At 38.0% G+C, this 27,590-nt stretch overlaps 1 protein-coding gene across 1 annotated transcript; it reads left to right on the top strand.

Moving 5' to 3' along the window:
- FTSH11 (FTSH protease 11) lies at positions 1-27,268 on the top strand. Its single transcript, XM_021952893.2, has 17 exons — positions 1-946; positions 2,304-2,457; positions 3,972-4,064; positions 4,227-4,312; positions 4,440-4,563; positions 5,120-5,239; positions 5,901-5,951; positions 13,082-13,143; positions 14,090-14,147; positions 20,315-20,440; positions 20,511-20,591; positions 25,547-25,676; positions 25,800-25,948; positions 26,041-26,322; positions 26,675-26,764; positions 26,849-26,902; positions 26,991-27,268. The coding sequence occupies exons 1-17, from the start codon at positions 258-260 to the stop codon at positions 27,141-27,143; spliced, it is 2,502 nt and encodes an 833-aa protein (XP_021808585.1). The 5' UTR covers positions 1-257; the 3' UTR covers positions 27,144-27,268.
- The last annotated feature ends 322 nt before the right edge of the window (positions 27,269-27,590 follow it).

Here is a 27,590-nt window from a genome sequence, read left to right on the forward strand (position 1 = left end):
AAATAGGGATGGCAAAAACCACAAACTAGAAGCCGGCGCCAATTTCAATCCCAAGATAAGGTTTTCTCTCTTCCCTCTAATCTTCTCTCACGCAATTTTGTGGCTCTCAAACTCTGTCTTTGCGCACATTGACCGAAAGAAGAGAAAGAAAACCGTCTCTTTGCACACCCTTTTTTGTACAAGAGAGAGAGAGAGAGAGAGAGAGGGTGGGGGAGATAGAGGGAGAGAAAGAAAGCCATTTTGATAAACCCTAAACAATGACCACTCTGCAAGGTTCGCTTCTTCTTAACCTTTCACTCTCTCCTACTCCTTCTTCTAAATTGAAACGCTTCCAGTTCTCCCGCTGCGCCTCTTTTACTTACACCCCGGTATCTCTGCCTAATAACTATCTCTCTGCACCACAAAGTTCTAGAAATTTCGGATTTGGCCCTCGGACTTCATTGGTTTCTTGCACATTGCACCCTGACAATGCGAATGTGAATTTAAATCAAGAATCGGATTTGGTGGATTCCCATTTAAGTTCTGAGGTCAAGGATTCGAGTTTGAAGGAATTTAGTGGTGAGAATAGCTCGGTTTCAAATGTGGGGAAGCCGGAAACTGATGAATTTGGAGGTGAAAAATTGGAATTTGAGGTGAAGAGTAAGTTTGGCAAAGTGGGTTTGGAGAAGGGGGATGGAAAGAGTGAGAAAGAGGTGGAAGCTGAGGGAAAGAGTGGGAATTTGGTGGGGCAGAAGAGTGGGACTGGAATACCATTGGTGGTGTTCTTGATGGGGTTGTGGGCAACTGCAAAAGGAAGATTTGAGAAGGTATTGGCCTCCAATTGGTTCAGTTGGTGGCCATTTTGGCGGCAGGAAAAACGGTTGGAGCTTTTGATTGCAGAGGCCGATGCCAATCCCAAGGACCCCGTGAAACAGAGTGCTCTGCTGGCTGAGCTCAACAAACACAGGTTAGGCTATAGGGTATTTGTGCTATAATTTCTATTATCACTGAGAAAATAATTTTTTTCTTCCCTAAAGTATAAAATGTTATGTTGCTGTTGTTATATAGTGTGATAACCAGTTAAAGTGAAACCATATCACTGTATTAGTCTCAGTAAATGGTGGAAAAACCTGTTTCTTTGGGGAAGTTTTAACTGTGTTACCAATCTGATTAAACTAGGGCAGGTAGTTGTTACTCAGTGTTGTTTCTGCAAGGATGCAGAGGAGTCGACTAGTCGTATTTTCTTGCATTGCCCTGTCTCCCAAGAGCTGTGGGGTTATCTCTTTTTCTTTGCCTTGGTCTTTCTTGGGTTGTGCCATCTTCTGTATTGAGTGGTTGTTATGCCCGTGGAGATGAGGTTTTGTGAAGAGGAATAATAGGGCTGTTGGGACTTGGAAGATTATCCCCTTGTGCTGTTTGCGCTCCCTTTGTTCGGAACCAAATAGGCGTACTTTTGGAGTGGAAGTTTCTCCAGTTTTTTGAATTTGTTCTTTCTTTAATCATGTTCTAGTTGGTTGATAAGAAAATTGGGAAAGGGAAAGAGAATCAATATTTTAACTAAGTACTAAAGAAGCTTCAATTTTATTTATTTTTACTTCCAATATTTCTGGAGATTAAATAATGCTGGACAGCACTGGATGGGTGTTCAAGTATGGTTATGGTGGGTTTTAGGCTGATGGAAATTTGAATTAAAATTTTTAGAGAGGAAGTAAGGTTTAGGGTTGCTGTATTTCAGAGAAGACAGAGATATGGAGAAGAACTTAGAAAGAAGAGAGAGAAGGTAGAAGAGGTACAAAGGCACCAAGCCTTCAGCAAACACTGAAATTTTCATCCAATCTAATCTGATTTGCTGAAGGCCCCAAGCTTCAACGAACACTTCACTTTATTCTAAAAAGGCTTTATTTTCAGATTTGGGGCAATGTACTTAGTCTTGGGCTGCCAAAGAGGATATTTTTTGTCTAACCAAGCTGTAGCTGCTGCATCATTAAATTAAATAAAACTTTTTTCATAGTTGAGTGTGTAGGATAAATTTGCAATTTTTAACAATCCAAATATACTTTTATGTTAATCACTTTAGTTACATTTTTCCTAATTTTACATGTACATCATGTTTGACCCGATCAAAATAGGATTTGGTGTTTTTACGTTTGAAGCGATGTATGCTGTAGTCATGTATGCTATGTAATTTTTCATATTCCTTGGAAGACTGATAGAAAAGCAATTGGTTTGATCTATTTCTTTACCTATGTCGTCAACCTTTTGGGTCTCTACTCCCCCTGCCCTGCACTGTTCATAGTTAACTAAGCTTTGATATTTTCTTTCAGTCCTGAGTCTGTCATCAAGCGCTTTGAACAAAGGGATCACAGTGTGGACAGTAAAGGAGTTGCAGAGTATCTTCGAGCTCTTGTGGTCACTGATACTATTGCTGAGTATCTTCCAGACGAGGAATCTGGAAAGCCTTCTAGTCTTCCTTCGTTGGTAATCATGTGACCCTGCATTGTATAATTTGTTTGCTCCCCCACCCAAAAGAAAAATTAAACTCTCCTGTACAGTTTTTTATCCACTATAAGATCATCATCATCATCTTGTTTGTGGAACTTCTAGGCTCTTACCTACTAGTCCTGGAGTGTGATTGATATTTGATTTTTATCCCAAACACAAACTAAGTGTTTCTTCCTTTTGTGTTTAAATGGAGGTTCTAAGGGTTCAAGTTATATCAATGAACTACCAATATGCCACAGATGGAAAAAGGAAAAGAGGCACTAAGAATATGAAATTCTTTTGGATGGAATCAATTAATCTCCTTTGTTGTACAATGTAAAATTGATACAGTTATCCTAATGGTTGTGCATTTGTAGAAGAGTAGGCTAGAAAAAGATAGGAAAATTGGGATTCCAGACTATACAATCTCATTACATAAATGTAGAAGTAGGTTCTTATTTTAATGTCCAGAGCTCCTTATGGAAACTTGCTTTTCAGTTACCTACAGGTCCCATGTACTCAGGTTCTATCTGAGAGGAGTGTGTGTCGCCAAAGACAAAGGGACTCGGTCATTGTATAATTTAAATATATGGATAGATATGTGCAGTAACTTGTCGATGCATTTTAGTTGGAATGTTACCAAGATAAGATTATGAAAAGTCTATAATGGGTCCATGTCACTTCCTCCACCATTGATGCAAGCATAATATGACTGGAAAATCTACTCTTCTTTGATTATCTTCATTCTTGCGCTGCTTGACCACTCTAAAACATCAGATGTGTACTTTACAAGAAAGGTGTATTCAGTTTAAGCCCAGTAAGCTGGAAAGATTTCATTTATATTCCAGAAGACTACTAGTAATTTCCATGTCAATAAACACCATTAGTGTCTCAACCTTCCATATCCATCATTTCTTTTTCTTTCTACCTTAGGTTGATACATTGGTTGAAATGGCCTCTCCTTAACTCTCAAAGCATGTGTTGCATGTTTGCTTTGAAGGTTGTTTGTGAAACTTTAGACTTCAGATGTTAGCAATATTCTTCTGTAATAGTACCATCTGCCATAACTAATCCAAAAGAAAGAATTAATGTTCTTTCTCCCACCTGTTCCCATAACTAAAATAAAGAACTATTATATATATTTGCAGTTGCGGAAACTTTCAATTCAGAGTAGGGTCACAGTGGGCTGGCAATCATCTTCTTGCTCATATTTTGAAGAAATAATGAAATATCTTTATTGAACCTCAGTAGACACATATAAGAAAAATATTAAAGATGCCAAGACACTTTTTTAACTGCTAATGTCAGTTGTTATTGTAATGGCACTATGCTGTAGTTGAGACCACTCAAGAAATAAAAGCCCCTTCACCCTTCTATTAATCTTAACTGTGCTCTTTCATCTCATAATTACTTCCTCTGTTCCTTTTTCAGTTTTTTTTTCTTGGCATCTTCTTTTTGTGTTCCTTGTGATGCAGTAGTTTTGTTTGAATAATGGGTGAGTATATATGCAGCTGCAAGAGTTGAAGCAGCGTGCATCAGGCAACATGGATGAGCCCTTTCTCAACCCTGGCATAAATGAGAAGCAGCCATTGCATGTAGTGATGGTAAGTCTCATTTCAACTTGTAATTTTGTGCAGAAAAATATTGTCCGCATTCTGTGCTTTGGCCTGGTTTATTTTGTCTTGATTTCCATCTACTCGCTCTTTTCTCTCCCTCCCCTTACTTTTGTTTTAGTCCCTAATCCTAATCCACGACTCATTTATTAGGTTGAACCTAAAGTATCAAACAAATCTCGTTTTGCACAAGAGCTTATCTCAACTATCCTGTTCACAGTTGCTGTTGGATTAGTGTGGTATGAACAATTAATTTCTGTACTCTCTCTCTCTCTCTCTCTCTCTCTCTCTCTCACTCTGTAGTTACTAGTTACTGCTTGCTGTTAAGCTTTAGTATTCCTATTATTGAATGTGGAACTTGCTAAGGTTCATGGGTGCTGCTGCTCTTCAAAAGTACATAGGGAGCTTGGGTGGGATAGGTACTTCTGGTGTTGGCTCAAGTTCTTCCTATGCCCCAAAAGAGTTGAATAAAGAAGTCATTCCAGAAAAGGTAGATGCTTAATCTTCTGTGATCAGAGGTTTTTATTTATTTATTTTTTTTGATAAGAAACACCAATTTTATTAAGAAAAACCTACATGTACAATCGGTAAATACAACAGCCAGAATCGTGAAAGTAATCCACCTCTCTACTACATTTAGTTTGTCAAATGCACACATACACACTCTCTCTCTCTCACACACATTTCTTTATGGACAGAAGAAGATTAAAGAATTTAGGTTCCCGAATTTAGGTGAGTGCTAAAACTTCTAATGTAAATTGGATTTAGAGCAGGTTAATACACAGAAGATAACTGTCTAATTCTAGTAATTAGTTTCGTGTTTCACTTCAAGTCGTGTACTTTTCCTATTAATTGCTAACTACATTGGTTCTTTCTTATTAGAAAAAAAAAAATTAAAAGATTGTTACTGTCCTTGGCAGCAATTACGTTCTTGGTTTGGGAGGTTGTTTATTATTTTTGGGGTGGGGGGTGGGGTGTGGATCTATCATTGATGTGAAATATACTGTTTGATCAGGATTCCTGCCATTTTCTTTGTTTTCTTGCAGAACGTTAAAACATTTAAAGATGTGAAAGGTTGTGATGATGCAAAGCAGGAGCTTGAGGAGGTAGTGGAGTACCTGAAAAACCCAACTAAGTTTACTCGCCTTGGGGGCAAATTGCCAAAGGTTTGTGCTAGCTTCTGGGTTATACGTTACTTTGAGTTGAGTTCTCTTCTGTACGTTCATTCTGCTCCACAGTTTTACCTTTTACTATCTTGCTACTTGAAGAAGGCATCAACAAAAGTCGTCTTTCCATCAAATTACTTTGGTATTGTAGTATTTGTTTCCTAAACTTGTACTTTGATCATTTATATTTGCTTTGCTCTTTATTGTCTGCTATGTAATACTCAGTGATGAAATTATTGATATATCGGTCGTAGTTGAGATTTGGGTACTGCAACACTGATTAGAATTTCCAAAACCTCAGTAACATACCCATTAAATTTCTTATTGGTTTGAAATTAAACAGAATCTTTGATATTGAGCTACATATCTGTGACAACTGGAGGATTTTTGGGCAAAATTTCCAGATGTCGCCGATATCTTCGAAGTTTTATGCAGGCTTTCATGTTTTAAAGTGAATCTTCATTGTTTCCGTAACTTTTACCTAAATTTTCATTGACGTTGATATTGCCACTGAAACTTCTGTTAATTTCAACTCATTGATATTTTCTTCCTCATGGTTAAATATGATCCCTTTTTTATTGACATTTTAAACCAGGGTTATATATGAAATTTTTTTTGGGCTTGATATAGCAAATGATTCTAAGACATACTTAAATTGCAGGGAATTCTTTTGACAGGAGCACCAGGAACTGGAAAGACTTTGCTTGCTAAGGTAAGTTGATTTATTTTCCACAGTTATCTTGACAATTTATGTTTGGATGGATTTAGCCGATCTCAGTAATGCTTCTTGACACTGTTGTAGATCAATAGGATACAATTTGGAATTCGTTCTCCAAAAGTTTGTCATGCTGCCTAATGACAAGCATTTTATTAAGATGTTTGACGTTTGGTTTTAATGTAAGGTTTGGTTCTAATATAATGCTTCATACATAGGGAACTCCATCAAAGATACAACTTTAAACATTAGTTTGCCAGCACATGTAGCGAAAAGAGAAATGTTAGGAGTGGAGTTAACTCTAGGATGAATTAGATATAACAATTTTGGGTTTTGCACCTTCCAGACTTAATTGGCACCTTTGGGACATCTGTATGTCAATCTCCTGAATGCGGATATGCATTGGACTCTACATGGTACTTGTGAAGACCAATCGGGTATAAACCCATAAATGTTTTAAGTAATTGTATTCGGTTACAAGTTGCTTAGATACATCCATGAGTGGTTCTGTTTTAAATGTGGATCGTCAAATACACAAAAATGGAGGAAAGTCAAATAAATATCTGTATGTCTGTCTGTCTCTGTATTTATGTGTCTCTGTGTGTGTGAGAGAGGTTTTAAATGTATATTCCTGTTGTTTTTAAAGTACTTGATGCATTTTATATAATATCATTGGTGCTTTTCTATTTATCTTTTAGAACAATAATTGATACAACTAACAGCTAACATTGCACCAAAGAGACCTGAAGTGAAAGACTCCCTTGTTGTAAACCATAAAACTTCATTACGTGTTAACTATGAAATCAGGATGGCAGCTTAGGGTGGCTTGAACTGGGTGCCCTGCCCAAGTTGCTGGGGCTGAAGCTGAGCCCTAATTAGCTGGAGATGACATACAACCAAGCCCTAAAAGTATTAAAGCTGATAGTCTTCTTGTTGTCTCTATTCCCCCTGGTCTGTGATGTGTAAAAATGCTTCGGGCCAGTTTTAGTCAATCCTATTGTTCCTCTTAAGAAGAACTTACTCCAGGACAGTTTTAGTCGATCCTGCAAATCAAGAAGCAAGTATGGGGAAGGGTCGCCAGAGTTGGAAGTGGACAGTTTGGAGGCAGTGATGTTACAAAGAGGATGATTTTGAAGGAGCAGTTGGTGCGGCTTAGGCCAGATATGATGATTCTGCAAGAGACTAACAAAGAAGTGATTGACAGGAGATTGGTGGCTAGTGTGTGGGGTTCCAGATTTAGGGACTGGGTCTGTGTCCCTCCAACAGGAAGGTCTGGTTGTATTGCAATTATATGGAACACTCAGGATATCCCTATCGTCTCTGACTCTGAAATTGGGGAGTTTTCAGCTTCTATTAAAATTAGAGGAAATTCGGTGGTTGACTGGTGGCTATCTGGTATTTATGGTCCTTGTCGGCCAAGGGAAAGAAGTCAGTTCTGGGAGTTGGCTGGTCTTTATGGGTTGTGGTGCTAAGTGGTGCATTGGAGGTGACTTTAACGTCGTTAGATATGTCACTGAGAAATCTAATGGGGGTGGGATGACGAGCAGCATGAGGGTATTCAATAACTTCATTAGCGACACGAATCTTCGGGACCCTCGTCTTCTCAATGCTTCCTTTATTTGGTCTAATTTTAGAGAAAATGCTATGTGTAGAAGGCTTGATCGTTTTCTATTCATGGGTAGGTGGGAAGATTGCTTTTTCAATGTCAGACAGAAGGCGTTGGTTTGGGTCATCTCTGATCACTGCCCCATTGAGTTGGATACTTCTAAATTGAAGTGGGGGCCGGGTCCTTTTCGTTTTGAAAACATGTGTCTGAAGCACCCCGACTTTAATAGGAAATTTAAGGACTGGTGGGTAGAAGATCAGAGTCAGGGGTGTAACGGTTACAAATTCATGAGGAGGTTAAAATCTTTAAAGGGGAAATAAGAAGTTTGGAGTAAAGAGGTGTTGGGGATGCGATTGCTGCTAAAAGGGAGGCATAAGTGATGCAGGACGCATATGACCTAAATTTATTAGTTTCCTAATGTATTTGTTAGTTTCCTAGATTCTCTAGTTTTCCCAATTCTAGTAGGATTTCTACTTTTCCAGATTTCCAGATTTCTAGTTTTAAGTTTCCTATTTTATTTGGGTTAGGATTTCCCTTTAAGCAAGGGATTTTTATCCTATTATGTCTAGGTTTTAGTTTGCTATAAATACCCCCATGTAGTTCTTTAAAATTCAGATTTGGATATTGAGTAAACCTTCTCTTAAAACTATGTGATTTCTGTTCTTCCTTCTCGGTTCTCTGATTTCGGTCCTTTCTTTCGTCCATTCGATCTATATTTTCGTCTCCTCGATCTTTTAAATTCTTCTATGTTCTATTGTTTGAGTGCTTAATCTAATACCTATGGGCTGTACTACATCAATTGGTAATCAGAGCCTTCCCTCCCTTTCGCTTGCATTTGCTCTCTGCCATGGCACCCCAAACCGTGGCCAACCTTGCGGAACAATGTCATGCGTTCCAAGACAGGGTTTCTGACGACATCGCTGGCATAAAAACCCAGCTCTCCAAGTTCAGCACTGACCTCAAAGAACATCGTGCGACGACGGACCTCGCCATCGCCAAACTCCAAGACTCCGTTCAGATGCTTCTCAATCACTTTCGGCTTGGAATGACTGAGCCTTCTTCTACCTCAGCTGTGCTCTCAAGTTCGTTTACGCCGCTGCCAAAAGGTGGCCTTCTTCCCAATCCACCGCTGGATCAAAAACTCAAGGCCAAGCCACAAGGTATTCCGAATCAATCAACGGGATTATCGATTGGCATTCCCAGGGCTCAATTGGAACCCATATTTTCTTTTGGTTCTATGCTGCAGCCTAACCATATCCAACATACAATGGGTTCTCCTTTGGTTGACGACAACATTCATGTCCCTACTCCGCCACCCCGACCACACAACAAGAACTTCATGCACCGACCCTTGGATTTTGAGATAACCCGACATGCCAAGCTAGGTGTTTTTCTTGAACCAAGACACTCTGGCGACGATTTACGAACACAATGGATTAAGGGTCTGTCACACCCACACACACGCTTGCATTCGTTGGCCGATCACGTTCATCATGGGTCTAGGCAGAGCTCTCTATTTGCCATTCTTACAAGGACTAATGTTCCATGCTTGCGGAACGGCTGGTTTCAAGGTGGCAAATATGATGCTGATCTTGACGACCTAAAAAACGCAACATGCCTCTTCACACTTACTTGGGATTTTGATTTTGTCGCTGTTTACTCGTCGGAGTCGAGTTCTTTTCGGCGGAAGAGAATGATGCAGGACGCATATGACCTAAATTTATTAGTTTCCTAATGTATTTGTTAGTTTCCTAGATTCTCTAGTTTTCCCAATTCTAGTAGGATTTCTACTTTTCCAGATTTCCAGATTTCTAGTTTTAAGTTTCCTATTTTATTGGGGTTAGGATTTCCCTTTAAGCAAGGGATTTTTATCCTATTATGTCTAGGTTTTAGTTTGCTATAAATATCCCCATGTAGTTCTTTAAAATTCAGATTTGGATATTGAGTAAACCTTCTCTTAAAACTATGTGATTTCTGTTCTTCCTTCTCGGTTCTCTGATTTCGGTCCTTTCTTTCGTCCCTTCAATCTATATTTTCGTCTCCTCGATCTTTTAAATTCTTCTATGTTCTATTGTTTGAGTGCTCAATCTAATACCTACGGGCTGTACTACGTCAATAAGCCAAAAATGCATAAATTGATTTGAATGAAGGTCTTTATGGCCTGGATTGTGACGAGGAAGGGGAGGGCCGATCTCACTATTCTTGTTGGCGATTTGGTTCATAAGAAAGAGGTGAGATGGAGACAGAGGGGAAAAGTGGAGTGGGCTAGAGATAGTGATGGGAACACAAATTTTTTCCTTCGCTTGGCCAATGGTAGGAGGAAGAGGAACTTTATTGAGAGGCCGGAAGTGGAGGGTGCTGGGGTGATTGAAAATGAAGGGGATATTGAGACTGAAATCTGAACTTTTTCAAAACTCTTTATAGCAGTAATGATGAGGCGGGCTAGGGCTTGGAGGGCCTAAATTGGAACTGTATTAGTTCTGCTGAGGCTGATTGGCTTGAGAGACCCTTTGAAAAGCAGGAGGTCAAAAGGGCTATCTTCGATTGCGGGAGAGATAAATCTCCTGAGCCTGATGGTTTCTCTATGTTTCTTTTCTAATCTTGTTGAGAAACTGTTAAAGAGGATTTCTTGAAGGTTATGGAGGAGTTTTACAACACTGGCATTATCAACACTATCACAAATGAAATGTTCATTTGCCTTATACCCAAAAGTTGGATTCGGTCAAAGTGAGTGATTTTCGTCCTATTAATCTTGTGACTAGCTTGTATAAGGTGTTTTCTAAAGTTTTGACTTGTAGAATGAAGGGAGGTGATGGGGAGTACTATTTCCATTTCCCCAGGTGCTTTTGGGAGGGATCGGCAGATTTTAGATGCTGCCTTGATCACTAATGAGGTGGTGGAGGAGAGTAGGAAACATAATGCGGCTGGTTCTGTTTTTAAAATTGACTTTGAGAAGGCATATGATCGTGTGGAGTGGCAATTTGTGGATGAGGTTATGGTTAGAAAAGGGTTTGGGGGAAGGTGGAGAAGCTGGATTCCTGGTTGTCTTTATTTGGCAAATTTTTCTATCATGATCAATGGTAGGCCTATAGGAAAATTTAAGGCTTCTAGAGGGTTGAGACAGGGGGACCCGCTTTCCCCTTTTCTCTTCACCTTGGTGATTGACGTGCTGAGTAGGCTTCTTGAGAAAGCTCAGGAGATGGATGTGTTTCATGGTCTTGTTGCTGGTCGGGATCAGGTGGAGGTGTCCCATCTCCAATTTACCGATGACACTATTTTCTTGTTTGGGGACAGGCCGGATTATTGGCACAATCTTCTGGTGGTGCTTGATTTATTTTGTTTTGTATCAGGTATGAGAATTAATAAGTCGAAATGCTCGTTAATTGGCATCAATTACAACAAGGGGGAGCTGGCTACGATGGCCGAGGCATGGGGCTGCGAGGTGGGGGCTTGGTCTGTGTTGTATTTGGACCTTCACCTTGGTGGGAATCCTAGAACACTGTTTTTGGGATCTGGTTGTGGAGAAGGTAGAGAAAAGGCTGCAGAAGTGGAAGAAGACATGTTTATCCAAAGGTGGAAGACTCACTTTGATTCAGGCTGTTTTGAAGAGTATTCCTATTTATTACATGTTTCTTTTCAAAATGCCGAGCCTTGTGGTGAGTTATGTGGAGAAGCTAATGAGAGATTTCTTGTAGGAAGGTATTGATGATGGGAAGGAAACTCACTTGGTCAGGTGGGAGGTTGTTGAAAGATGAAAAAATAATGGCGGTTTAGGGTTGGGTTCTTTAAAAGTAAGGAATGTGGCTTTGTGTACCAAGTGGCTGTGGCGATTCCCCAAATAACCTAATTCTCTTTGGCACAAGGTGATCAAGAGTATTTATGGGGTAAGTGCTAATGGCTGGAATGCTAATGTGTTATCTCGTGGCTCTTGTCGTAACCAGTGGAAAGACATTTCTAGTGGTTACCCTGTATTTCTTCAAGGCTGCGATTTTGTGGGTGGTGGAGGGGATAGGGTGAGATTTTGGAGAATGATTGGTGTAGGGGAGGTGTGCTCAAAGAGGTTTTGCCCAGACTCTTCATTCTGTCCAGTAAGAAGCAATCCAGTATCTCTTCCGTTGTGAGTTCTGGAGTGTATCCTCACATTTGGGATTTCAGATTTAGAAGGCACCTTACTTTGGGGGAGATTGATGTGGCGACTAGGTTACTGGTTATCCTGGATAGAGTTAGATTGGTTCCCTCTAGGAGGGACAACAGAAGGCAGAAGTTGGATCACTCAGGGTTATACTCGTGCCATTCTTTTTGTTCCTTCATTCAGGATAATGGTTGTGCGGAGGAGTTCCCTCGTACCCTCAAATTTGGAAGTCTACGACTCTCCCAAAGGTTAAAATTCTTCTTTGGCAGGTTGCCATTAGGAAAGTTAATACTTGTGACACTTTGCAGAGGCATCGCCCCTTTATGTGCTTATCCTCTCACTGGTGCACTGTTTGCAATATGGACAGGGAAAGCCGGATCATTTGTTCATTCACTGCCCCTACTTCTTAAAGGTGTGGTGATTACTTCTGTGGGAAGTTAATGCTGCTTGGGTTATTCCTAAAAGTTGCTTTCAGCTGTTATCCTCCAAGATTGATGCGCTGGGTAGGGGGAAGAAAGCTAAAGTTCTGTGGGGTTGCTTGGTGCATGTAGTGTTCTGGAAATTGTGCTTGGAGCGTAACAGAAGAATTTTTTAGGACTACAAGGGTGTGGGGGTAGCTGAAATGTGTGATAGAGTGAAGTTTTGGGAGGCGTTATGGGCTTTGGTTACTCCTATTTTTAAGGATTTGGCTGTCTCTTCTATTATGCGTGATTTGTTAGCGGTTGTGAAGTGATCTGTTGTTCTTTCCTCTTTTCCTGGTTGGCCTTCTAGTTTGTTTTCTTGGCCTGCTTTCCTTTGTTGTTTTGGTCTTGAGGTTGTAGCTTTCTTTTGTTTTTTCTTGTGGATTCCTTATCCACTTGATTGTTTCTTCGTCTCTCTTTTTTGAATTTGTAAAGTTTCTATATAAAAAAATCTTCTGAGAGTTCAGATCACCCATTGCTCCATTGGCCCCTTGCTTTGACCTTATGGAGAAGACTGTTTAGGTAGACCCATTTCAGTTGACCAACTCCAGCCTCTTTTGTTTCATTGTTATGTGGGAGATATCGGTTTTTTGGTAGAGCAAGGGATGTGGAGATGGATCTTCTATGGGACGGAGTTCGTTTTTGGGATGTCGGTATCTTCTGAATTTTGGGATAATTCTTTTCAAGCTTAGTTGTATGCTTGGAATTCTGCTGTTCACTAGTCTTTACTGGTCTGCTGCCATGTAACTTTGTTGCTTTGCTATGTTTTGCAGTCTTTGTTGTTGTGTTTAGCTGGCTGGCATTTTCTAGCTAGATCAGCGGACTACTTGTCCTCTGTATTGTTCTGTTCCTTTTTAATGAAATTATGTTTCTTATAAAAAAGTTCCCAAAAAAAAAAAAAAATTCTGATTTATGTTGGACCTTGAAGGCTATTGCAGGAGAAGCTGGTGTACCATTTTTCTATAGAGCAGGATCTGAGTTTGAGGAAATGTGAGCCATCTTATAAGCTTTTACATATGAAAAAAAATCTCAATATTGTGCTATTTTTTGAAAGCTTTATGTTTTCCGATATTTTATTTTAGGTATCTCTACTTTTCATTTCATTTAAATAAGTCCTGTTGCATGCTGTTTAGCTAGATTGTTTTGAGGATAATTTGCAGTCTTGGTTTTTTGGACTGGTTAAATAATTATACTTTTCCCAGTGATGGTTAAAATCAACTGTAGCAGATTTAAAATTGTCGAATGCAGTACAAAGAATATGTTATTATAAATTCTTATCTGTTATCCATTTCAGGAGTCGGTCTTTTTTGGCTTGTTAAATCATGTCTAACCCATTATTATGAGATCTGTACCTGAAAATTGAATTACACCCATCACCTTGTTTCACATTAACTTGCTCATTATCAGGTCCTTGTAAAGCTTTGCTAGTCAGTGGTTCTGGTCTTAGAAAGTTAGAATTGTTTAACTTCAAGCATGTTGTTGAATGTCAGATCTTGGATGGGTTTCAAAGCATCGCTACTCCCTATTTGTGGCAGTGAATTATCAAGCTATTTAGTTGATACATATACTTAGATTGGGATATTATTATGAAGTTTCTGTTGGTATTTTAGGCCATCTGGCTGTTCAGATATGAATAATTATTGATCTTATTACTTTGCTATAAACAGCACCACAAATATATCAGCCTTTACTGTTGCTCAACAGCGTACTCATGTATGCTTGTGTGACATTCTTCAAAGATGAAGCTTTTGTATGTTTTCTTTTGTTTGTTTGCTCTTTTGCTCTTTGTTCCTTTTTTTCCTTTAATGTATGAGCGTTAATCAATTGAGATCTGATTTTTGTTGTCACTGTTTACAATGTGAGCTGTGCTTATATCTGGGAATTAGTTGACATTGCCAAGCCTGTAGTGATCTCATGTTACGTATTTGGATGACAGGTTTGTTGGAGTTGGTGCTCGGCGTGTAAGATCCTTATTCCAAGCAGCCAAAAAAAAGGTTTGTTGGTTATGAGGCATTTTTTGGTGGCAATTTGGCATGCCTTAAAAAATTATTTATGGGAATATGTACTAAATTGATTAAGTAAGCAACTAAGACATTCCACTATTTTGGTTACACTAGATGGAATCGAACCCTAGACCTATCCTAATCGTTACCCATTACCCCATCCACCCACAGCACTTTGGCTAGCCCCAAGGGCTTACTAAAACTTTGAGCTATTGAGATAACTATTCATCATGAAACATTAACCAGAATCAAAAGATGAAATAATTTGATATTTCTTACATAGCTGCATACATAGAACATGGAGAGCCAGAATGATGGCAATTCTGTCAATATGTATTTCCAGTGTAAAGTGGGACTGGTTAAGAAAAAGAACTCGAGAGATTTGAGAGAAGTTGATGTAGGACATGGATGAATTGTAGATTTAGGTAGTTTAGGGGAAGCGAAAACAACGGAAAACAGAAAATAGAACGAACAAGGATAGGTCTGGAATCACTCCAGGGGTTTGGCTTCACACCAAGGAGTCTCCAATCTCTGGAAAGTAAACTTTTCTTAATATCTCAAATCTCAACTCCATAATGAATTACATAGAAGGGTATTTATAATAATCTAACCCTAGAGTGAAAAGGAAAATTAAACCTATTTTAGGAAAGAAATCCTAATCCAAATAAAATAGGAAACTTAGAGGTAGATGAGGCTTTGTAGAGGTGGTGGATGATGAGAATCATGGAGAGAAATAGATTGAGAAGTTATTCCACAAAAGTGGACTTAGGTTGTGCAGAGTGGTCAGGTAAGTGTTTTAGTGATGCTACTAAAGACAGGAGATTTTTAAGAAGCTAGAGTTAATTTGTGTGACGTTTGGCTCGAAGGCTTGCGAGGAAACTGAAGAATAGGTCTGTGTAAAAGAAAATTCATAGGGGAAATCTACCACAAAGAAATGTAGGATTGATCACTCTGAACAACGGAATTAACAACACTAAATCTGAGATAGTAGTGGACACAACTTAGTATTTATATATTTATCAATAAAACAAATAAATCAAGTAGATCCAGCACGACAGTCATGATGAGTCGCAGGGAAGGTACAGTATGGATCATCCATGCATAATCAATCAGAAACGCTTTGTAGAGAACACGACCAACTGTAAACGTGTAACAATTAATCATAGAAATTGTGTGATCAGTCGGGACTGAGGTACGAAGAATCGTGTACACAAAAACAATGATCTAACAAAAATTTTCTTGTGTAAATCATATGCGTCAAGGGTAAATGATATACATTTGAAACTTGTTCAGAAGATGCACTCTTATGCTAACTATGTTTCATATATACCTAGGAAGAGCTCTTTCATTTAGCCATCATGAACTTTTCAAGTCTTGAATCGTGATATATATTTCAGCTTCTTCAAGACTCACCTCGACAGTTAACATCCTATTCTAGACACGGATTCCAAACAATGAGTGTTTTGTCTTGAGAATTGTTCCTGTTCCTTAGGTGTTTGTCCTTGGGGTTAGACAATATGTTGTTTGGCAAGGATCAGTTTTTTAGCAAGGTACAAAATGTATTGTCTGATATTCATTATCATTCCACAAGATCTAGTTTCGATCAACTAACTGATTCTAGCCCAAAAAAAAAATCCATCCATTAGAATGCAATCCAAACTTGCTCCTAATAATCGTGAGCCAAAAAGAATCTTGTTCAAGGGGAAACCACCACAACTATTTCCCCAGAGAGCAATATTCCTTTTACTCAGATTACCTGATACCAATTCCCCCTTTCTCCTTTCGTCTTTAACTAAGCTGAGTAGATGATCTATTCTACACTCTTCTCGACCTTCCCGCAAACAATTCTTCATAAATTTGAAATAATTTCTCAACTGTTTTTTTCACCCTAACTGATAATTTAAATGGAGACCTGAAGCAGGTTGGAAGACTACTCACTACCCAATTTTCACCAAAGTGAGTCTAGAACTTTGAGTTCCATTCGACACGTAGATCTGGAAATAGTTTTGTATGTATGGCTACTCTAGTTATGCTTGTCGTTTCTCGATTGTATTCTTTTTCTGGGACCATGGTCAACCAGAAGATACTTTGTTCCATCTTCATCCACCAATGAAGAAAATGTTGTAGCCTTCTGATCTTGTATGAGGGCAAAAGGTTTATTAGCGCGGTCAGCGCAAAGCTACCACCCCAAGACAAGGAACCCTTTTCCACCCATCTAGTCCCTTACTAACCTTTTAAAGATCTGGCTCCCAAAAACCTTAGGTACGGGCTACAAGTATAATTTATTTAAAAATTATTGATCGCATTAAGAGTTCAAAACAAGCCATGACCTAAAACACCCGACAAACTAAGTCTATCCTAACATACCCTATTCCACGTATCAACTCAAACTTCGTTCTAGGTAACATTGGTCAATTCTTCAAACCTGTTTCTAAAGTCTTTGCTGTCTTGCCTCATGGTACCGTCTCACCCTTTTTCTCTATATCAATCTCTTTTGTTTGATTTGGAATAGCAGCCTTAGTCTAATATCACCAAATCCTTGTTCTAGATTTTCAGCTCCTTTTTCAAATCCTCAACTTCCGTAACACGTCCATTCCTGAACCCAACATTCCTCCCTCCAGTTCTTGAAGTTTTCCTTGAAACCCTTACGGTTTTACTTCATCTTGTCAAGTGTCAACCCTAAAGGGTGAGGGACACCTTGTCTTGGATAGCGAAATGATCTGACACAATCATTACAAGGGCCTCCTGATGCAGGACGTGTTAAATAACTTGCTGCTGGATCTTGTTCTTTAATGTAACCAACGGCAATAGACTAAACTAGCAAATATTAGAAAACTTAGACACAAGAATTATACTGGTTCGGCAGAACTTTTGCCTACGTCCAGTTGTGATTTCTCTAGGTAGAGAAATCACTGCTCCTTTGATTAATAATAGAGATTACAAAACTTTTGCAAACCCTAGGACTAATCTCAAAACTCTTGGCTGTCTCTTGCTGTTTTTCCCTCTCTCAAAATAAGGCTTGCCACACCCTATTTATAGATATAGAGTTGGCTTACATGTCCCAAGGCTGATTGAATTCCTATTCCTAAGTGGATTAGGAAATTACACTTATCCAAAACCAAATAGGCTTCTAGAAAACCAAACCTAAATTGAATAAGGAAGACTGACATTCTTTCCTAATCCCTCTAGGACAAGAATACCTCTAATTTTCCTAAAGCAATCCTAAACCAACTAGGACATATTTGATGAGCCAAAATCCTAACAGGGCTCGTAGGACCTAAATTTATTAGTTTCCTAATGTATTTGTTTGTTTCCTAGATTCCCTAGTTTTCCAATTACTAGTAGGATTTCTACTTTTCCAGATTTCCATATTTCTAGTTTTAAGTTTCTTGTTTTATTTGTGTTAGGATTTCTGTTTAAGCAAAGGATTTTTATCCTATTATTTCTAGGTTTTATTTAGCTATAAATAACCCCATGTAGTTCTTTAAAATTCAGATTTGAATGTTGACCTTTTCTAGAACTCTCTGATTTCTGCCCTTTCTTTCGTCCCTTTGATTTGTATTTTCTTCTTCTTGATCTATGATATTCTTCTTGTTCTACTGTTTTGCCCTTTCTTTTGTCTTCTCGATCTATATTTTCTTCTCCTCGATCTCTTATATTTTTCTCTGTTCTATTGTTTAAGTGCTTAATCTAATACCTACGGGCTGTACTATATCACCTCCTGGTCTAAAACTAGGGAAAAGATCCTCCCTGAAAGGAGAGAAGAGAAACCATCCTGCCTTGAACAGGCCAACCTCTCCCCAAAACTGGATGAAGTAGCCTAAGATCCCTAAGTTCAGCCTCCCTAAGGAAACTTTCAAATTTCCTCATGCGTCTAGTCATTCGACCCCCATTTAAGTAACTCAACAGTGTTCATATGGTAATTTTGTTTATCTGTTCTACATTTTCTAAAACTATGCACTTTGTTGAAGTCATACTGATGTAGTACAGCCCGTAGGTGTATGATTAAGCACTTTAAACAACAGAATAGAGAAGAATATAAGAGACCGAGGAGAAGAAATAGAGATCAAAAAGACGAGATAAAGGAAAGAAACAGTAGAACAAAGAAGAATATCGGAGATCGAGGAGAAGAAATATAGATCGAAGGGACGAAATCAGAGAGTTCTAGGAAAAGGTTTACTCAACATTCAAATCTGAATTTTAAAGAACTACATGGGGGTATTTATAGCAAACTAAAACCTAGACATAATAGGATAAAAATCCCTTGCTTAAACATAAATCCTAACCCAAATAAAATAGGAAACTTAAAATTAGAAATCTGGAAATCTGGAAAGGTAGAAATCCTACTAGGGTGAGGGACACCTTGTCTTGGATAGCGAAATGATCTGACACAATCATTACAAGGGCCTCCTGATGCAGGACGTGTTAAATAACTTGCTGCTGGATCTTGTTCTTTAATGTAACCAACGGCAATAGACTAAACTAGCAAATATTAGAAAACTTAGACACAAGAATTATACTGGTTCGGCAGAACTTTTGCCTACGTCCAGTTGTGATTTCTCTAGGTAGAGAAATCACTGCTCCTTTGATTAATAATAGAGATTACAAAACTTTTGCAAACCCTAGGACTAATCTCAAAACTCTTGGCTGTCTCTTGCTGTTTTTCCCTCTCTCAAAATAAGGCTTGCCACACCCTATTTATAGATATAGAGTTGGCTTACATGTCCCAAGGCTGATTGAATTCCTATTCCTAAGTGGATTAGGAAATTACACTTATCCAAAACCAAATAGGCTTCTAGAAAACCAAACCTAAATTGAATAAGGAAGACTGACATTCTTTCCTAATCCCTCTAGGACAAGAATACCTCTAATTTTCCTAAAGCAATCCTAAACCAACTAGGACATATTTGATGAGCCAAAATCCTAACAGGGCTCGTAGGACCTAAATTTATTAGTTTCCTAATGTATTTGTTTGTTTCCTAGATTCCCTAGTTTTCCAATTACTAGTAGGATTTCTACTTTTCCAGATTTCCATATTTCTAGTTTTAAGTTTCTTGTTTTATTTGTGTTAGGATTTCTGTTTAAGCAAAGGATTTTTATCCTATTATTTCTAGGTTTTATTTAGCTATAAATAACCCCATGTAGTTCTTTAAAATTCAGATTTGAATGTTGACCTTTTCTAGAACTCTCTGATTTCTGCCCTTTCTTTCGTCCCTTTGATTTGTATTTTCTTCTTCTTGATCTATGATATTCTTCTTGTTCTACTGTTTTGCCCTTTCTTTTGTCTTCTCGATCTATATTTTCTTCTCCTCGATCTCTTATATTTTTCTCTGTTCTATTGTTTAAGTGCTTAATCTAATACCTACGGGCTGTACTATATCACCTCCTGGTCTAAAACTAGGGAAAAGATCCTCCCTGAAAGGAGAGAAGAGAAACCATCCTGCCTTGAACAGGCCAACCTCTCCCCAAAACTGGATGAAGTAGCCTAAGATCCCTAAGTTCAGCCTCCCTAAGGAAACTTTCAAATTTCCTCATGCGTCTAGTCATTCGACCCCCATTTAAGTAACTCAACAGTGTTCATATGGTAATTTTGTTTATCTGTTCTACATTTTCTAAAACTATGCACTTTGTTGAAGTCATACTGATGTAGTACAGCCCGTAGGTGTATGATTAAGCACTTTAAACAACAGAATAGAGAAGAATATAAGAGACCGAGGAGAAGAAATAGAGATCAAAAAGACGAGATAAAGGAAAGAAACAGTAGAACAAAGAAGAATATCGGAGATCGAGGAGAAGAAATATAGATCGAAGGGACGAAATCAGAGAGTTCTAGGAAAAGGTTTACTCAACATTCAAATCTGAATTTTAAAGAACTACATGGGGGTATTTATAGCAAACTAAAACCTAGACATAATAGGATAAAAATCCCTTGCTTAAACATAAATCCTAACCCAAATAAAATAGGAAACTTAAAATTAGAAATCTGGAAATCTGGAAAGGTAGAAATCCTACTAGAACTTGGAAAACTAAAGAATCTAGGAAACTAACAAATACATTAGGAAACTAATAAATTTAGGTCCTACACGTCCTGCATCACATACAAGCGGTTCCTTGGCATGTCTTCTGATTGCGTTTTGTATGATTTTCATTTCTCACAGGCTCCGTGCATCATCTTCATTGATGAAATAGATGCTGTTGGATCCACTCGGAAACAATGGGAAGGGCATACAAAGAAAACGCTGCATCAACTACTTGTTGAAATGGATGGTTTTGAGCAGAATGAGGTATATTAAAGCATCTTTCTGTATTTATGGGTTCCTTTCTACTATTTCTGAAGTTTTGACATTTCTGCAGGGAATAATTCTGATGGCTGCAACAAACTTGCCTGATATTCTTGATCCAGCTCTGACAAGGCCTGGTAGATTTGATAGGCATGTAAGTTATTTATATTTTCTGTGGATTACACTTTCTTTTATTCCTTTTTTTTATTATTGGTTTGGGCTCTGCTAGTAAGGTTGAGGGAGGGAAATTAGATAGAAAAATCGTTAGAAAAGTGGGTGTCGGTGTTCCGAAATGACCAAATCGTTGAGAGTTTAGTTGTGGTTGTCTAGGGAGCAGGGTTTCTCTGGTTTTAGAGCTTAAGGTTGTTCTGGGTTGTCTTTTTGGTTTGTGGGAGCTGGGTTGTTTTTTCTTTGTTCTTCTTCTCTGCCTGCTGTGGATTTCTTATCCACTTTTGTATTTTGTCCCTCTTTTAATACAATTTGTTCCTTTAAAAAAATAATAATAATGTTTCTAGATTTGTAACCTTTCATTTCTGTAGAATCTTCAATGAAAAATGATTATCAGATGGGATGTCATGTCCAATGAGAAATAAAAAGGAGGTTTGGGGTGGGTAGTTTGATGAAGAGGAATGAGGTATTACTGGCAAAATGGTTGTGGAGATTCCAATGCCCTTTTTTATTCTGTCATTAGAAGAAAATAGGCTGCATGCAAACACCTGGGATTCCAATATTGTCATTCAATCATTTGGGGTTCAAGTTTTAGCCCTTGGAAAGACAATTCTCATGTCATAAACTTGTTTTCTTGTTCTTATCCTAGATTGTACAGATTATGATGCAGCATATGAGTTAACTAGTACCAAGATCAATTTTAGAATCAACTCAAGCTATTAAATTTTACCAGGCATGAACACCCATCAACAAACAAGGAATTCACAGTAGGAAATATGCATGAAACTAGTTAACTTTGTTGCCCGCATTATGCTCTTCAAAATCCAGAATGTAAGTGGTTCCGAGAATTGTGTAGATTCCTCTAGTGTAGGATGTGTTCAAAGTCTAATACAAAGTCTTTAAATTCCATATAGGCTCAAGATTATCTTTTTATATAGGCTTCAATGAAAACAAGTTTAGAAACAAGGCAATAAAAGAAGAATTGGCTAGAATATCAACAAGGAAACGAGTACTTGATAGAATAATGGAAATTAAACAGCAAACCTCTTAATAATAAAGATAAGGACAAACTTAGCTTTTCACCAAAACTTGGCTTCACACCAAAACTCCCATCGCAGGAAAGTAGGCCGGAAAATTTATGATAACTGTTTATTTATCAAGGTTCATTGCCTTTGCCCAAGGCACTTACATATATTTATACCCAAAACTAACATTTAAGACTCCCAAATACAAATAGTCTAAATTCATGCACAAAGACTTTATTACTAGATATATGTTGATGCAGGGCAGCAGCTATAAGCTGCTGTCCAGCGACCCAAACATACCCAAAATACAGAGAATAGAAGGATAAAGCAGTAGAATCGAAGTTGGAACGAAGATAATTGAGTTCTAGGGCAAAATCCCAATAGAAACTCTATAGACTAAAGTCTGAAATTATTTTCATCAACAAAAACTGCATACAAGAGTCTCTAACTAGCCTATTTATACTCGAATACAGAAAACCTAATTGACAAAATTAAAAACTTAAACAGGAAATTAAACCAAATCCTAATAAGAATAGGAAAAGAAAAGAAATAACTAATAATTTAAAGTAAATAGAACCCTAGCCCAATTGACTCACGGGCCTAAGTAATCTTACAGAGCTTTGTAGATGCTCTTGCATCAAACTCCCCAGGTTGGAAGAGACTCGTCCTCGAGTCTAAACTGTTATCAACAAAGACTCCATGAGAAACTAGAAACTGAATTCTTCATTTCCAAACAAAGAGGTATTTGGAATATACTGCATGAGAAGCTTGAAACTGAATTCTTCCTTTCTAAACAAAGAGATATTTTGAATATCGAACCACTCTTGAATACTTATGTTTATTTTCTTGCATCAATTCCACCGGATTGTGAAGAATTCGTCTTCGAATTCCAACCTTTCGCTGAAAACTGTCCAAACATGACATACACTTACATAAACTGTCTATAGAACTTTGACCTTGAAATTGAACCTTCCCACTCCAAAGAAATAGATACTTAGAATATTTAATCCCTCTAGAACAATTCAAGTTATCTAGTGTACAACCTCGCAGCCCAAAAGCTGTTCAATCCAAAAGCCATTAGATTGACACGATCAATGAAGTTCTTGGCAATCTTCAAATCAAAAGCATCAACTCCTATAAAATCAACATATTTAGAAGTATCACTAGAAGTCATCTCATCTCTAATGGTTCCTTCAAGACTTTCTTGTATCACCTTGCCTTCAAACTTGTATGGATTGTGCTCCTTCAAAAGTTCAGACCCAACCTTTTCTTGATCCACCACCTTCAAGATTACACTAGATTCATCTTGCTTACTCTTACCATATACATTGTCAAAATCAAAACATTTCTCAACCTCAAAACAAAATTCACAATCCTCTTCTAAACAACGATCAAATATGGGAAGGATATCTAACTTTACAAAACTAACTAAAGAATCAGAGCAAACCGCTCTTTCCAATCCACCTCGATCACCATCACCATGGTTTCTAGCTTCATGAAAGGGGTTTACCTCTTCTTCAAAGTCGTCCTTACGACCATCTTCTGGTATGTCTAAAGGTTTGCGGTTGAGTTCCGGAATCTCCATATAGGCATCCGCGTTTTCTTGTCGTTGGAGGGCTTGCACCGCTCTCGACAACTCTTCCATGATATGCCACATCTCAGCCATCTCTTTTTGTTGGGCTTGGTTCCCTCATCCACGACCTCGAGCACATCCAACCATGGTGTGGAGCAAGGATTAACCTGGCTTTGATACCAATTTGATGTAGGGCAGCAGCTATAAGCTGCTGTCCAGTGACCCAAACATACTCAAAATACAGAGAACAGAAGGATAAAGCATTAGAATCGAAGTTGGAATGAAGATAATTGAGTTCTAGGGAAAAATCCCAATAGAAACTCTATGGACTTAAAGTCTGAAATTATATTCATCAACAAAAACTGCATACAAGAGTCTCTAACTAGCCTATTTATACTAGAATACAGAAAACCAAATTGACATAGGAAACTAAAAACCTAAACAAGAAATTAAACCAAATCCTAGTAAGAATAGGAAAAGAAAAGAACCCTAGCTCAATTGACTCACAGGCCTAAGTAATCTTAGAGAGCTTCATAGATGCTCCTGCATCACATGTACTAAGACTTTATTACTGGAAACATGCACCAAGACTTTATGACAAGAAAACCTAAAGACACTTATTTAAAGCTTTTAAAGAAAATAAATAGATTGTAGAACTCTAGAAACTCCCAAAGAAATATGAAAAGTCTCTGATGGAGAAGCTTAGAAGATGAAGAGCAATTAATCCAGCCACAAAGACATAACCGGATTATGACTACTCTTCTTCCATCTCTCTCTCATAAACTCTAAGTGGTTTGACAATGATGTCTCCATCATATTATCAATGAACTAGGGTTTGCTAGTCAAAGACTATGCTTCTATTTATCTTCAGTCCCGAAATAGTATTGAAAAGTTCCAAAATCATCAATAAATTTCTAAAATTTTGTTCCCCCTTGCAAAGGAAGAAAATTGTGTCATCCACAAACTTCAAACAAGAAATCTCCACTTCTTCTGTTTCAACTACGAAACCCCTTGTTAGATCAACTCCTGTGGGCTAGAAGCTTATGGTTGTGGGGAAGATATACCACTTTTTGGATTTATAGGTGAAGGGGTTTAGGAAGTATAGGACAATAGTTGAAACGAAAGATTTTATTAGAATGGAGGAGGATAGTACTTAGCTTGGTGTACATAGAACTTGAGGCTATTGGCCACCATGGGTTGGTTGCATCTTGGCTAATCATCACCCTCTTTAGGTTGGGTAGCTCACTCTGTAGCTCCCTTGTGGCTTTTGGCCACCACATTTGATTGTTGTAGCTATTGGCTACTTGAGCTTCTTTCTTGGAAGCTCCACGACATAGATTGGTTTGGGTAGCTTTTTTTGCTCCCGTATAGATTGGGAATTCTATTGGTTAACTCCACCTTATATGAGTACATTCATGCATATTTATAGGTATTGTTTGCCGACATCACCAAGTCCACCGACTTGGATTTATTATTCAAGCCACAAGGTTGTAGCTTTCTCTAGATAATTCAACCTTCTTCAATCATCTCTTTGTGATTGTTGTCTACCCAACATAGTTCCACCGCCATTAAATTTTTTCTCTAGCTGCTTGCTTGTTGTGATGATTAGTTTTTGGGTCATTTGGGCGGAGAGGAATAAGAGGATTTTCGAGAATCTGAGGGCTGAGGAGACAGGTTTATTTGTGGGAATATTGTTTGTTTTCGGCAATCTCTTCGGGCTTCCATTACTTTACATTTGAAGGATAGCTCTTTCAAATTTGAATAAAGCTGTTTATTAGTGCCTTTAGTTCTTAACTGGTTTTCTGTTGTAATTAAGGTTGTTGATGTTTTAGTTTTGTTGTACTTTAAGGTTCTATAGACCTCTGCTCTACTGGAGATTGTGTCCATTGTTTTGTACTATTTCCTTTAACTCTTCTACATTTGTTTTGGTAGAAGAAATCCTACTATATATGTCCCACACTAATTCTGCCAAAAAAAAAAAAAACATAAGTTTAGAATTGGCTTTTAACTTGTGCAAGGACTTGGAAAAAAAGTTGGAGGTGTCTTATGACACTCCAGAGGGATGTTTTTGTGCTGGGAACTGACTCAAGTCTCTTAGCTTTTGTAGCATTAGTTTGTTATGTAAGTTTGGCGGCGGGTTTTCAGGACACAACTTGTCCCCTGTTGTAAATTTTTCAAGATTACTCAATAAAAGAGAATCCAGTATTCATACAGAATCAATTGATGGTTTAAGGTTTATCTTGCCTTTTTTTTGGAACAAGGTTGTGTAGCTTTTATTATCAATTTATTGGTCAATTGTTTTATTTACTTTGAAAGAATAGAGTAACAAATGTTATTATGCAGATTGTTGTTCCTAATCCAGATGTGCGAGGTCGTCAAGAGATATTGGAGCTCTATCTACAGGATAAACCATTGGGTGATGATGTAGACGTTAAAGCTATTGCTCGTGGTACACCAGGATTCAATGGGGCAGGTCGGCTCCTTTCAATATATGAAATTAGCATCTTCATAGAAAATTGTTTCATAACTTTTTAGTCTCTCCTGGCATGAACCTCCCCACTTTCTTATTTCCATTTTTCTTTGTAATCTTGGTCAGATCTTGCAAACTTGGTAAATATTGCTGCCATTAAAGCTGCTGTTGAAGGCGCTGAGAAGTTGACTGCTACACAGTTAGAGTTTGCGAAGGACAGGATCGTTATGGGTACTGAGCGGAAAACAATGTTCATATCTGAAGACTCGAAAAAGGTATGCATATCATTCACAAGGAAGTTGAAGTCCAAAATGCTTACAGTTTGAACGTGAATTGTTATTTACTAAAATAATTACACATCATTCAGCTCACAGCATATCATGAAAGTGGTCATGCAATTGTTGCTTTCAATACTGAGGGGGCACATCCAATTCACAAGGCAACAATTATGCCTCGTGGGTCTGCTTTAGGAATGGTCACCCAGCTCCCCTCCAATGATGAGACATCAATTAGCAAGAGGCAGTTATTAGCCCGTCTTGATGTCTGCATGGGAGGAAGAGTGGCAGAAGAGATAATCTTCGGTCAGGATCATATCACAACTGGAGCAAGCAGTGATCTACATACAGCTTCAGAGCTTGCCCACTATATGGTATTTTCTTTATCCTAGCATGTAGATTCCATCTTTTAAGAAATCCAGTATTAATTCCATTAAGGTACTCATGTAAGTAAGTTAATATTCTTCCTAATTAAATTTATGTTTTCCTTGGATAGTCCAAGTTTCCCTTTTGTCTAAGCAATAAAATTGTTGTGTTTGAAGTCATTGTTTGTTCCTCAGCATCTGTTTATTTATTACATATATGCTCTACTTTTTTAATGTTTGTTTCACAATTTCCATTGTTTGGTGACTGAAGAACAAATTATTTCTCGATGTCCATCTTCAGCTAAGACATATACACTTTTATGTTAATCATTTAATGCTATTGTCAACTTTGCGGTTTAAGGTTTCAAGCTGTGGCATGAGCGACACAATTGGGCCAGTTCATATCAAAGATCGACCGAGCCCCGAAATGCAATCTCGTATTGATGCCGAAGTATTTTCTTGGAATCTCGGGTCTTTATTATTAAATTATTATGAAATTAGTTTTGGATCTAAATTGGTTTAAATTGTTCTTCAGGTTGTGAAACTGTTAAGAGAAGCATATGATCGTGTAAAAGCCCTTCTAAAAAAGGTTTGTATTCTATAGGAATAGCCAGCATTCACATTTGGTTTTAGGCAATCATGGACTTCACTGACTTTTCTTGTTTCACATTTTTCAGCATGAAAAGGCATTACATGCATTGGCAAATGCACTTTTAGAGTATGAGACTCTAAGTGCAGAAGATATTAAGCGTATTCTTCTGCCATATCGGGAGGGAAGGCTGCCCGAGGAACAAGAAGATCAACAGGAAGGGGATCTTGTTTTGGTTTAAACTTCATCTCTTCTTTTATGTAATTTAATCCACTGTTGGTGATATTGTACAGTGTATTTGAAGTAATGCGGAGGTGATTACTCATATAACTCTTTCAATGATATCCACTTTTTGGCACCGCCTCAGCTTAGAATGCGTCATAAGATGCGTTATAGGAAGTATATCTATTCAGTCTGAAGTCTGAAACATGTCTGAATCAACCTCAACTCATGCCCTTTACTGACGTTCCAAGGACGATAGAAATCATTTGCTACAGAAGAGTACGATTCAGTAAGGACCTTCCTAAAGCCTGAAAAATGGGATCCAACTATTTCACCAATTTTTTTGCACAATTGAGGGGGTGAAGAAAATTAGAGGTCGCATAGTGTTGTTACTTGGAAACCTTTTCAAAGAGAAAAGATCAAGTTTAAGCTTCATTAACCCTGGTGGAATAGTTGGATAATGTTT

This window comes from Prunus avium, chromosome 5, assembly GCF_965620075.1.
Source record: "Prunus avium chromosome 5, drPruAviu1.hap1.1, whole genome shotgun sequence".
Taxonomy (NCBI): Eukaryota; Viridiplantae; Streptophyta; class Magnoliopsida; order Rosales; family Rosaceae; genus Prunus; species Prunus avium.

Bases quoted from the DNA above. Each gene is read 5' to 3' on its own strand.
- FTSH11 (XM_021952893.2), top strand. From the start codon at position 258: ATGACCACTCTGCAAGGTTCGCTTCTTCTTAACCTTTCACTCTCTCCT. The intron at 5,240-5,900 runs GTTTGTGCTAGC...CTTAAATTGCAG, and splicing joins TTGGGGGCAAATTGCCAAAG to GGAATTCTTTTGACAGGAGC. The intron at 14,148-20,314 runs GTTTGTTGGTTA...CATTTCTCACAG, and splicing joins TCCAAGCAGCCAAAAAAAAG to GCTCCGTGCATCATCTTCAT.